General features: G+C 36.4%; 1 protein-coding gene and 1 long non-coding RNA gene across 9 annotated transcripts in view; one reads left to right on the top strand and one right to left on the bottom strand.

Annotated features, from left to right (window-relative positions):
• Positions 1-13,087, bottom strand: part of LOC142152777 (uncharacterized) — a 100,634-nt gene that overhangs the window by 27,414 nt on the left and 60,133 nt on the right. The gene's annotated exons all lie outside the window — the stretch shown is intronic.
• The window catches only part of NFIB (nuclear factor I B), a 350,292-nt gene that overhangs the window by 307,242 nt on the left and 29,963 nt on the right, over positions 1-13,087 (top strand). For all 8 annotated transcript variants that reach the window (XM_075209724.1, XM_075209697.1, XM_075209715.1 and 5 more), the window contains one exon: positions 1,573-1,655. In XM_075209724.1, coding sequence (XP_075065825.1) covers positions 1,573-1,655 — 83 coding nt within the window. The remainder of the gene's footprint in view (positions 1-1,572; positions 1,656-13,087) is intronic.

The raw sequence follows: 13,087 nt of genomic DNA, 5'->3' as shown, positions 1-13,087 counted from the left end.
GTTTTAGCCATTTCTAATGCTGATATAATGATTTAAGTAGTTGTTCTAACTGTCCACATCAGCACTCTGTATTCAGCACTATAATTTCCAGAACCTTATCACAGTCTATGGTGTTACTCACTTCAGTATGTATCAAGAATATTGGTAGAACTGTTGTATTATAAAGAATGATATTGTACATCATGGGTCTGATGTAGAGTCAGACGCGAGTCCTTCTGATCAGCGCAAAGAGAACTTTTGGACAAAGATCCATCTCAGTTTGCACTCCGACTGAGACGGATCTCACTTTTGTACCTTTCTGCACTAAGTGAGTGGAACAGGGGAATGTAGTAGGTGAGCCTAGCAATGTAAAGGTGTGTTCATGCTCTTTGCATGCTATTATGAGTTGAATGCAACCACAGATAGGTCTCTAGGAGACGTATCTTTTGCAGGTGCTTTCAGCTGGCGCAAGAGACCTTGATGTATTAAAAAACTAAGTAAAAAAAAAATGTAAATGTAAAAAAAAAAGAAGGTGTGCACCCCCTCCCAAACAGCATATCCAACCCTTGTGCTGTTTAGGGGGAAGAACAATTTGTATTTATTTTTTACATTTTTTTTTTTATTTAATTATCTTCTTTACAGGGCTCTGTGCGTGATACACTAGCACGTCGGCCATAACGCAGGTAGAGAGGTGTGTTTGTGCAATTTGCACAGTATTCTAAGTTGCAGGGATCTAAAAATCCCTGCCATTTAAAATACTGTGTAAATCATGGGATGCAGTTTACACTTACTATTTCATTGTAAATTGTGTCTGACTCTAAATGAGGCCCGGTATGGATATCACAAGACACATTGCAACTCAGAGTAGCAACATTTAGAACATACTTCCATTCAGGGGTTATTTTCAGAGGGGTCCTGAAGGGAAGACCCCATGCCAGTCCCTACCCCAGTTTTAACAACACTCAAAAATAAGTAATTCTTTCTAATCCATTTCCATTTTATATTAAAAACCATTTCCGAGTTCTAATATACAGTAAGGGGATACATTTTACCTTTACCTTATCCCACCATGGCTACTTTATGTGAAACACAATTATATGTTCACTGAGATAAACCATTATATTGTGGATTTGGTTGTAATATCCTTCTTGAATATGACATTAATTGCTGTAGATATTTACATGTCCGAGAACCACAGTTGTTGGTTGAGTCAGCTCTCTATAAGTTGTACTTTTTGTAGAAAGCAGGTACACACAGATTTCACATTGGCTCTACTAACTAGCTAAGGCATACCGTACTGTGTTAGGTTTATTAGGTCCAGATGGGATGCCACCTACCAGCAGCAGGCTCCCTATGATAAAATGTTTCCTGCTTAAAAGAGAGCTCACCAGATTGCAATTTATTTACTTTGTTCGTTATGACGGTTGAGATGAGTAATGCTGTTAAACATACATTCTGACTGTACAGTCAATATGTGTAGTACGTCTAGAAAATTGTAGGATACTTCGCTGGTTGCAGAGATTCTACTTTTTGCTGTTGTAAATATCCTGGGCCTAGTTATGTTTTCATTGTCTCCTTTTCCTCTCTTCGCAGCCTACACAGCCTCTGGCACATCGCAAGCTAACCGATATGTGGGACTAAGCCCAAGAGATCCAGCCTTTCTACACCAGCAACAGGTGGGCTGCTTTAACATCAGGTGTAATGATTCTGAGATGCTTGGGAAGAGTGTTATTAAAGCCTGCATGCTGCCACTCATAGTTTGGATTAATAAAGGAACCCGCTGTTCTCTGATCATGACTGGGCACGCCAACTCTCAACACCTTTAATTGAAAATATGGGTGTCACAAAAAGTCTCCCTTAAGAGACCTAGCAACCTTACTTGATGGGAAATGTCAGCAAAGGGCACAGAGAAACTGTTCCTAGTTTTCCCCAGTAAAAGAATGTCTAAAACATATGTACAAAAAAAAATCCAGTTTCACGCAGAGGTGGATGAAACGCATTACAACACATAAGCAGTGTTAAGATGAGTAAATACATGGAGAAAATATAGAAAGTAGAGGGCCTCTTTTTACCTGTCATAGACAAAGCACTAAAAATAGTTTCACGCAATACAGGTCAGGGGTAGAAGATACTGTTCTTGGAGCGTGGGGCGGTGATGGCGTGGAATAGATGCGTGTTCATTAAAGTTTTGCTCTAATATTTTACTGAGCGGCCTTTAGGACGTCACTACCTATGATTACATCAGTACTTGTTAGGATACTGTGTAAAGAAACCCAAAAAGTAGAAAACAATATTTGGATGAAATAAAACCGTGAACATGCAACATATTAGCATTTGGGATATTTTCTTTTAAAAAGGGAAATTTTTCTGAGTTTAATGAGCTGCCATATTTGTGTCCAGTTTCTAAACTATTAAAATCACATCTAACTGTATTTATTTTACCCCTATCACTGGATGTAAGCATTGGTAATAAGTGGCCTGATTCATGTTCGGACACAACACAACCCCCTTTCCCAGTAGTTCTCCAGATTGTAACTGAAATGTATGAGTGGCGTGGAAAATGTTACTAATATGAGAGTCACAATGGGCCTGATTCATGTTCGGACGTACATCCATTTGCGTAGCATATCGTGCGTGAAATAGCTCTGCTCATGCTCAGAAATGGACCTTACGCCAATGGACACATTTGCGTGCTGTTCATGTTGGATGCATATGTCCATATGACTGCCTATGGCTTGAGAGGTGGAAGGGGGAAAGGGGGGGGGGGCGTTATCGTAGGCTATGTACAGTAAGGGCGTTCTGATGCAGATGCGGCTGTTTCAAGTCCGGAGCTTCTTGAGAGTTGTTTTCAGTCATATCATTTGCACCCACTAAAGGGCAGCTGATAGTGATAAAGATGGCTGTCATGACATAGCCTTTGATTTAAAAGTACTTGTATGCGTGCCACTAGATTGCACAGAACATCTGTATGCAGGTAAACTAGCATTGTATGTACAGTACGCAATGAAAACCTCTTTATTTATGTTATTAATGTAAAAAAAATTGAAATGTAATATTTATATAAATGACTATGCTGATAAGTTATTTTATTTCATAATCAAATATTTTTTATGGCCAGTACTGTGTAGGCAGAGCGTACTTACATCCAGATTCAAATGGAAACGTATCTTGAGATACACTTGGATTTGAATATGGTCGGAACTATGCTCAAGTTCTATGTTCTTTTATCAAACTAAACTTGTGTGCAAGTTGCGTTCGGACTTGAATCAGGCCTATAATGTTTTAATGGGGTGCAGCAAATTAGCCCATATTAGAATTACAAAGTCCTAAACTTTAGGCAGAAAGCCAGTGATTTTGCAGTGCAGATTCGGATCACACCATGGACTTTCTACTTCATTTCCCTAACAGATTTTTTGACGCATTGCTGTAAATTAATTTGCATTGCAGGACACAGTTTTCATAAAACAATTAAAGCATCCTGGGAAATATTAACTTACTTGGCATTATAAGGCAGTTATATTGTCTGTGAACACAGATAACACCACAATTATTGTAATTTGCGTTAAATGAACATTGTTTACAATTACTCTCTGTTGCTCAAAACAAAGCCAGTGTGCAGATGTGCAATCTTTTCTTATACTCTATAAAATAGACAGTGAGAAGGAAACACCAAATACATAATTCCATGTGTTGCAGATATAGGTAAACTATATACGGCCTTAAAATTCCTTGTTAGCAGAACAGCTCTGTTGCCCGGGAGAATCAATCAGAATTTACACCCTGCATGCTTTCATATTTCTGTGATAGCCCATCATAAATCACTGGATTATTTACTAACAAAGTCTAAATGTGCAATAACCCAGAGCAACCAATCGGCAATTAGCTTTGATCCAACTAGTGAAAGCTAGACCATGAAAGCAAATACCTAATTGGTTGTTATGGATTACTGCACATTTTCACTTTTTAAGTTTATAACTGACTTGAATCAATAAATATACTGCTCCGCTAACTGCAGCGTGTGCTATAACAAAAACCCATTATCGTAGAATTGTCTTTCCTGTTAGGTCATACAGTACAACACACATGTTTATGACATGAATTTTTGGTTTGTCTTGTTTATGGTAAATACTGAGAAAACTTTAGGCTGAAGGCATTGTTTTATTATATTAAACAGAATGGTCACAATCTATTTTGTAATATATCTGAAATCCTACGAGGTGGAATCATTTGTGAACTACCCCAGATGAATAGTTTTAAATTGTTTTATGTAATGCTTATAAACTTTAAACTGTAAGAAAGCTTGACTGAATGATGCTTGGAAATAGAGTATGCTGATTATATTATTATTATTATTACCATTTATTTATATAGCGCCACTAATTCCACAGCGCTGTACAGAGACCTCACTCACATCAGTCCCTGCCCCATTGGGACTTACAGTCTAAATTCCCTAACATACACACACACAGACCAGAGACAGACAGACACACAGACTAGGTTCAATTTGTTAGCGGCCAACTAAACTACCAGTATGTTTTTGGAGTGTGGGAGGAAACACATGCAAACACGGGGAGAACATACAAACTCCTCACAGATAAGGCCATGGTCAGGAATTGAACTCATGACCCCTGCGCTGTAAGGCCAATATATATATATATATATATATATATATATATATATTATATATAATGTGTGTGTATGTATATGTATATATATATATATATATATATATATATATATATATATATATATATATATATATATTATTGAAAACCATATAGAGGTATAGCATATCTTACCAGGGAACTCTTCTCCACAAAGTTCTGAAAACCAGTAAGAGAAAAGAAAAACTTAGTGAAAATCTCATACCGACATGATCACTGTGCTTCCTCATGCACGGCCCTGCTAAACAATTACATGAGCAAGGGAATATAAGGGTCAGTATGGTGAAAGACAAGGATAGTATTCAATGTCATGTAACATTTATTAGGCAACTAAATTCCTATTTGGATTTAAAAAATGAAAATCACCCAGTCATCTAATGTAATCTTAAGTGCTGTTTTGAAAGAGCTCATATAGTTAGACAGTACATACGTGTTGTAATGGAATAACAATGATAATCATGTCATTTGTTTGTCGTTTTTCTGCTATTTACATTCCTTTCCCCATCAAAGAATGCCCTTACAAATGACAAGTTCTGCAGACTTTGGTGTACATACTTGTTTTGTTTTTGACACTGTCATGCAACTTGTTTACCAGGAAGACATTTTCTCTACCTTGAAAATGTCACTAAATGCAAGTTGCTGTTTTGTTGATGGCCAATAAATCACCTTGTTAGAATCTGATTGGTTGCTATAGGCAACATCTCCACTTTTCAAACTCACCGAAAAAAAATCTCAACTTGATGCATTTACCCCTAAAAGTCAAAGATCAACTCTCTAAAGAAAGACAAAACAAAAAGCTGTCTTAATATGTCTGGGCAATGATACAGCCACAAAGCAGCCATTGTGAGAATTGTTAGGTGATTCTATGTGATGTTGTGTAAACTATTTTATACTTAACATCTAGCTACATCATAGCAGATCAGTATTTTCCCCACCCTAATGTAATTGCTGGGACTACAAAAATGTTACTTTAATCTAAAATGTAGTGAAGAACTGAGTCATGACCTTAGAGAAGTCTAATTTTCACCAGGATCAATACAGTTATTGGGATTCAGCATAAATCTTGCAACACTAATATCAATTGCACTTAGGGCACTCATTTAACATAGTAGATATTTCTGCACTGTATGCTAATGGTATACTTAATAAAGAGAAGGATGAAGCAGCAACTTTAGCTCAACATTTAACCGAGTGCACATTTCCCCTTGTAAACCTTAGCAGTGCAATCTTATTAGCAACAGTAACAAGATGATTTTCTTGGTGATTTTTTTATGTAATCCAACAATTTATTAACATAGTTTATAGAAGTCTTTGTAGTTTCATACACCAAGGCCTTATGCGCACAAGCATTTTTCTTTAAATTCAATGCACTACTTCACCATGGTCACAGCACTGCAAGGCTGGCATGGGGTAATGTGACTTGCATCATCTACTGCTTTCTGTTGTGTATACAGCCACTTATACTACACTAGTCTTATAGCATCGGACAAGTGGCTGAGTACTACAGGGCTATAAGGCACCTAATTCTAATAACAGAGCATGGTCGTTGCATGATTTTGAAGCTAGTACATTTTAGTTTTCTGTATTTTATTTCACAATAAACTAGTTTTTACTTGTACAGAAATCAGAAATTAAACTGGAAGTTGTGTAAACTCATAGACGTCTTTTATATTGTGTATAGACACTTGCTTTTTAAGATGATGCATATTTAAGTAATGTATTCTAGTAGTAACAAATCAGTTTTTTAGTTTTGAAATCAGGTTCTAGACCAGTAGATCCCGAACTTTTACAGTTCAAGGCACCCTTAGTGTTTCCATAATTTTTTCAAGACACCCCTAAGCCAAAATAATTACCAAGTAGCCCCCCGCCTTGCTTACCACCGGCCCTGGCCAAGGCACCCCGTGAGATCGCCGAGGCACCCCAAGGAGCCTAGGCGCACAGTTTGGAAACCTCTGTTCTAGACTGTATTTTGAGCTTCATAGTATGTATTGTAGTTTAAGTTTTTTCTGTGTCAAATGATTAGCAATACGTTTTTTCTTTATATTTTTGTCAGTCTTTGCCTGTCCTCACTAATAAATTCTAACCTCGGTCTATACTTAGACCCACATTAAACAATTATTGTAATTGAATGTAATAGCCCAAAACATCAGTGTAATGCATTTATAAATCAGAGATATAGGCTTTACTCTGGAAGCCACTGATAAGAGCAGTAGACAGTTGGAGTGTAAGTGATATCCTTTAGGTAGATTAGCTAATAAAACATTGTATTGTAACAATAGTAGAAAATGTATCAATACAGGCAAGTTTTCAGGCCTTGTATAAACACTCAAATACTGCATGTCACACCATAGTAGTTTTAAATAGTCACTGGCTTGAAAAGTGTTATAATTGAATATATTAATCACTCAGTTATTTTATAGTAAAATATTACTATTATATTTTTGTCAGGCCTTATAACCTATGCAAGGCTGAATAATCAGCCGTGTATTGATAATAACACTTTCAAATAAAGGCCATAACTTCAACTTCAGTAGAACATGCCTCTGTATGTACATAAATATCATAGTTTGGGGCTGTATGTATTGCTTTGCAGGTCACTTTTTTTATTTGATTATTTTTGCTTGATTAGGAAGAATATTTAGGTTGAGTTTAAAAATATGATGCTGATTAAAAAAAAATGCTTCTCTGTCTTTCTGTAATTTTGATATGTTTAAAACTCCATCCTGAAATATATCAAAGAAAGAATTCTAATGAATGGATATTTGTTCCCTATAAAATAAAGAGGAATAGAGAGAGAAAAGAAAACCTGATTTAATTACTTTATCAGTGTAAAGCTTGCCCTGTGCGGCATGACTAAAGTGAGATTGATTTACCGTGTCCTTGCTCTGCTTTCCAAAGATTTAAAAGATTCCTCTCTGATGGTGGCAGGTTCTAAATGCATTTCATTTAAAACATCCCATGATGAATGAAAGCGAGAACCAAGTGGTACATGAAATGTATACAATCAATCATTTTATATTAGCTTAGAGAAATTCTAAATTAAGCAGAGGACGATTTTAGCATTGGTAAAGCCTTTTAGACAGCCCACAACCCCTTTTAATACACATTGACCCTTCTGGAAGAAGTACTGTTACAGGTGCATTCTAAACATCAAGAAAGATGGTGGTGCGAAAGTATTAAAAAGATTTATGCCCATGGGAAATGAGAAATATTGTCAGGCACATTCAAGTGAGCTTTTTTTAAATAGAAAATAATAAAAATTGACTGCATCCTACATAAATTAAATTGCCCAAAAGACAAAGACTGTTAAATAGATTCTCCATATAGGACCCCTCACAATAACTCTGAGTATTGTGTACTGTTTTAGTTTAGATGATCTCATGCCAGTATAGCTGGACTGTAGAATCTTAGCATCCTATGCTAGTAACAACACATTTAGGAATATGACTTACATTCTGTTTAAAATAGAAATGTAAAGTTTAAATAGAGTTTTAATAGAGAATATATTGTTTAGAAACAAGAAGAACAGCTAATTCTTGGAAATAATGCTGGGATTTCTGAAAAATAAACAGCATCAATCTATGCTGGCAATTTCATATACTAGAGTTTATATTCCAGTTGTTGAATGACACAATAATTATTACAGATCTGGACAAACAATAATTATTAAAGTAGAAAATGCTGTAAATTTTAGACTTTTAAAAAGTTGTTATTTGGTTCATCAGTTATAATTTATGCTTTGTGATGTCATGAATTCAACCTAAGTACAATACATTTGGATTATGGGTTATTGTAGGGTACCTGTAAGAGCTATTCCCTCTGTTTTTCGGACACCTAATCTTTCAATGACCTCTAATCTTATCATTTACAGTAGAGACACATTATCCCCTATGCAGTCTGTCTTGCTCATAGCACATACATTAGTAACTGAATATACACAAACAAGCATTCCCGTAAAATATTTGTTTTTTCTTAATCTGCTGTGTAGGCTTGGAGTAACAGTACATTTAAATTTATACTAGTATTCACATCTGGTTTCTAGTTTCAATCTGGTATATGTCCTGTAACAAATACTGAATCAGGACACCAGTTTGCTTTCCCAATACTCAATTCACTGTGCTATCAAGCTTCACCAATAATTTGTATTGTTGGAGTTTATTATGTAATGAAAAATAGAGTAATAATCTATCTGGTATATTTTATATGTTGCATTCAACTATGCTTTCAGAACAGCCAATAATAACCAGCAGTTGGTCAGGATACAAAATAATAACCAATGGTTGGTAAGAATTATGGGCCCCCTGACAATTTTTTTTTTTAACACAAAATTTTTATTATATGCAAGCATAAGTGACACATACAGAAAGAAATACAAAACTTGGCTGAAACATTCAAAATACAAGTATCCACCAATGTCACTTTCTATAATAGAAATATGTATTACTGTAAAACAAGGTAATAATAATAAACAGGGAAGGGGAGGGTAAGGTTATGGACATGGAAGGGGTGTAGGGGAGGGTGGAGGAAATGGTCGTCGAGTGAGATGAGCTAGAAGGAGCATCTTCTCCTATAGGAGGGGACGCTGCCAGGACTGTATAATCGCATTTAGGGAGTCAATAGGCCCAATGTTATATTAGATTATGTAAGGGGGAGATTATTTGGAGGGAGAAAAAGTGTGGGACCCTAGGAATAGAGCCAGGAGGCCCAAACCTGATGGAATTTGTCTTCTTTGTCTCATAGTAGTGAAGTGATTTTTTTCCATGTTGGCGATGAACCAGACATAAGATCTTAGAGAAGAGACCCTGACAAATTTTGATCCTGTGCCCACCTCTCCTTGAGAGTTACTTCTAATTACTTTCAAAACGTTAAGTGAAGATTCATTGGTATGTACTCTATGAGCCACATGCAGATTTGAATCAAAGAGTTATGGTGGTTAATATTAAAGATTCAGTGTTCCCTTGGTTCTGTCCACCAGACTCCCTGATTGTAGATGAAATGTGGGCCCCTGGGTATTTTCCCTCCCAGTCACTTTAAAACTACTATGGCCAGAGAGAGAACTTTTACAGTAAACCACTACACCTGTTTTACTGTGGTGATCATCAGTCAGGTAGGTGGCAGTCTTTGAACTTGATACAGTTACGGGGTCACAACCACAAAAAAATACAAGTTTTGTGTTTTTTTGTTTTTTTTAAACAAACAGAGATTTTTAAACGGATTAAAAGGGTGGAGAGAGCTAAATTATTGGGGTGTTCCCTGTTAAACAGGGGGACCGCAGAGCCTTTTTCTACCCAAAGAACTCCAATTTTACATGTCCTCAGCCTTTAAGTTGAACGTCTTTTCAATTTTACAGACGCACTTTATGTAAGAAAATAAAAAAATCATTTAACTGTACCATAGGAAAGAAAGTCATGATGTCCTCTCATAGTTACTTAAGACATAAATGAGAATCAGACGAGCAGTATTGAGACAGGACTTTAAAATTATGTTTTTTCTATATCCCATCATGCGCATTTCAGTCTGTACCCCCAATGACACAAAGTGTCACAATATTATCTGGAGCAATTACACAAAATCACACTACATGGAATCATCTCCTTTACTGTTTTTGACTCCTTGAAACAGTATTGTAATTCTGATGACTGATGTGTACAGTAAAACCTAGGACTCCCAATCAAGAGGCTTCATCAATGAACATATAAGTGAATGTGACATATAAAATAAAAATTGTAGTGTTTAACAATTGCTGCAGTCAGTTATATTCCAAATAGAAATTGCCCAAATACATTTACAACAGTACAACGACACCATGGGCTAGATTTACTAAGCTGCGGGTTTGAAAAAGTGGGGATGTTGCGTATAGCAACCAATCAGATTCTAGCTTTCATTTATTTAGTACTTTCTACAAAATGACAGCTAGAATCTGATTGGTTGCTATAGGCAACATCCCCACTTTTTCAAACCCGCAGCTTAGTAAATCTAGCCCCATATCTTTAAATACATCAGTATGATCCAATGAAAGGACATCTTGGAAGATGGATTGAAAGATAGACATGTAGGGCCTGATCCATCTTAGAACTCAATATAAAAGCAATATGTGTTTTTTTTAGCGTAAATTGCACGCACGTACAACAGTATTCAAGTACAAGCAGATCTCAAGAAACATTTCCATTTGAATATGGGTATAAGTACGCTCTGGCTATATGTTACTTGCCAAATGCAGACAGACAGAACACATTTCAGGATACTCACAATGCATATATGCAATATAGTCCTATCAGAACGCATGGGAAAAAATATTAAATACATGAACAATTCAATACTATAATCATTAATAAAAATGCATTTATGAAAATTTTAATGAAATAGATTACATAAATGCGTACTGTACATAAAATGCATTTTTACAGCTTATCGTGCTTACAGAAGCATGTTCTGGCACACATGCACCAGTCACCACTCTCAGTCGGTATATACACCTGCCCTACAGCTGGTGCAAGTAATACAGCTAAAGACACACACCTCTCTGCCCTTACTATACATTGCCTACGTGCATACGCCCCTTCCCTCCGCCGTGTAGGCTGTCGGAAGTGTCATTTGCGTTTGGACATGCATTGCATGCGTTCACTGGCATAAGGTCCATTTCTGAACATTTGCAGAACAATTTCACGCAAGATACGACACACAACGGGGCTTACGTCCAAAAATGAATCAGGCCCATTGTGCATATATTTGCTTTTCAGCTATTTTAAACTCTTAAAGTTTTCTTACTATGTTTTTCATTAGATTTACAGACATGAAGACATAGAAACAAAAGCTTCCCTACAGCCACTGTGTTATCTCCATTATCTGCAACTATAAGTTTCTAAAATGTTTGCGAGTTTATACATTCAGGAAAAATTTCAATAACAGGGGACAGGAAGAAAAAAGTTAACTGGGGAAAGGTGTGAAATGGAGGAAAGAGAATAAAGTTAAAAGCGTCTCTCAAAATTGTTTGTATTTCAGCAGAATAGGCTATTTCATGTCCAGAATGTCTCCCAATAAAGACAGTTTGCAAACGCTAAATTACAGGAATGCTTTTTGTGATGTTGTGCACAAGTGCTCCTGGGTATACAGGGAAGTACATGGATTTGCAGTCTAAGATGGCGGTATCTGCGTGGGTACGGTACTGCTATCAACTGAAATGATGTTAGGGAAATTGAACTTAGGTCTTGCTAAGGGCACTAACGTTTGCAGCGGCGTGCCAAAACAATAGTTCATTTTTCAGGTCAGGATGATTTAACTGAGAGGAATAATTGAAAAGGCGAATGTAAAGGGCGGTCTCTGCTTTGTTTGGTGGTGGTGGGACGGGGGAGGGCGGGACACGGCCGGTTCATCCCCGCAAAAGGACTTAAGTTCTCCACCACTTCTGAGGTCCCAAATATTGAGTCTCATCCATATACTTATAATGAGATGCATTTTGCACTTTCAATTCCAGGAAAGCATGTTTTTTGACCAATGTACCCAAAACCCTTTAAAAGCAAAAAAGTGACACATGTAATTCAGGCAACTCCAAGGTTCCTCATGGGTTAATTTAAGACATAAATGGGTCTATATCTAACAGTAATTTAGGAGAAGAATGAAAACATGTAAATTACTAAAGGAGGACTGCTAAAGAGGTAGTAGGTTGGACTTCTGGCAGATATACTGTCCTCACCATGCACATTTTTCAGAGCATCTGGAACATACAGATTTAGGCACAGATTGATTTTTACGGAGCTGTTTCCAAAGGCAGTGAAGTGGGCATGAACCTTTAAATGCCCATGACAGACAAGTAGGCACACTTGCGCACATTTTTTAAGCACTCCAAGCCTAGACAGGAGTTTAGAGAAATAAAAATGGACTGAATGCAGTACAGTCCTAGACAGTGTGTGACTAGAAGCTTATGGGTATTTACTCGAGGTCAGATGTTGCTGTTCCTGTAATTGCAGGTTAAAAAAATTAGTTTTGGGATGTAAATGCAACAGTTTCTATGAATATATTCTAGAACATTTATCTCCACACTAAATGGCCTGCATATAAATAGGTATTCCTTTCCCACTAAACTGTACAGCATAAATCTTTGTTTATTTATCCCATAGACAGTGTTTCAGTGCCTTAAGGACATACAGGGCTGCCACGTGCTTGCTTTGATTTCAAGTATCTAAAATATCACAATTTCATTTTAAACAACGTCATCACAATTACTATGCACATTGTATTGTAAACAAGTGATTTATATGCTATTATAAAACAATCATTCTGACACAATGTTGCTTCTTTCTATAGTTTATGAAGGACTATTTGAAAAATGTGCTCTTGTTAAAATGAGCTTGATTCTTGTTTGTATTTTCAAAGTAAACATATCCTGTTATACTCCATTGCAGAATTACTCATGTTTATGTTTTGTTAGAAAAGTACTTTATGTT

Source organism: Mixophyes fleayi, chromosome 1 (assembly GCF_038048845.1).
Source record: "Mixophyes fleayi isolate aMixFle1 chromosome 1, aMixFle1.hap1, whole genome shotgun sequence".
Taxonomy (NCBI): domain Eukaryota; kingdom Metazoa; phylum Chordata; class Amphibia; order Anura; family Limnodynastidae; genus Mixophyes; species Mixophyes fleayi.
The sequence above is the reverse complement of the archived record's forward strand: the minus strand, read 5'-3'. Positions and strand labels throughout refer to the sequence as shown.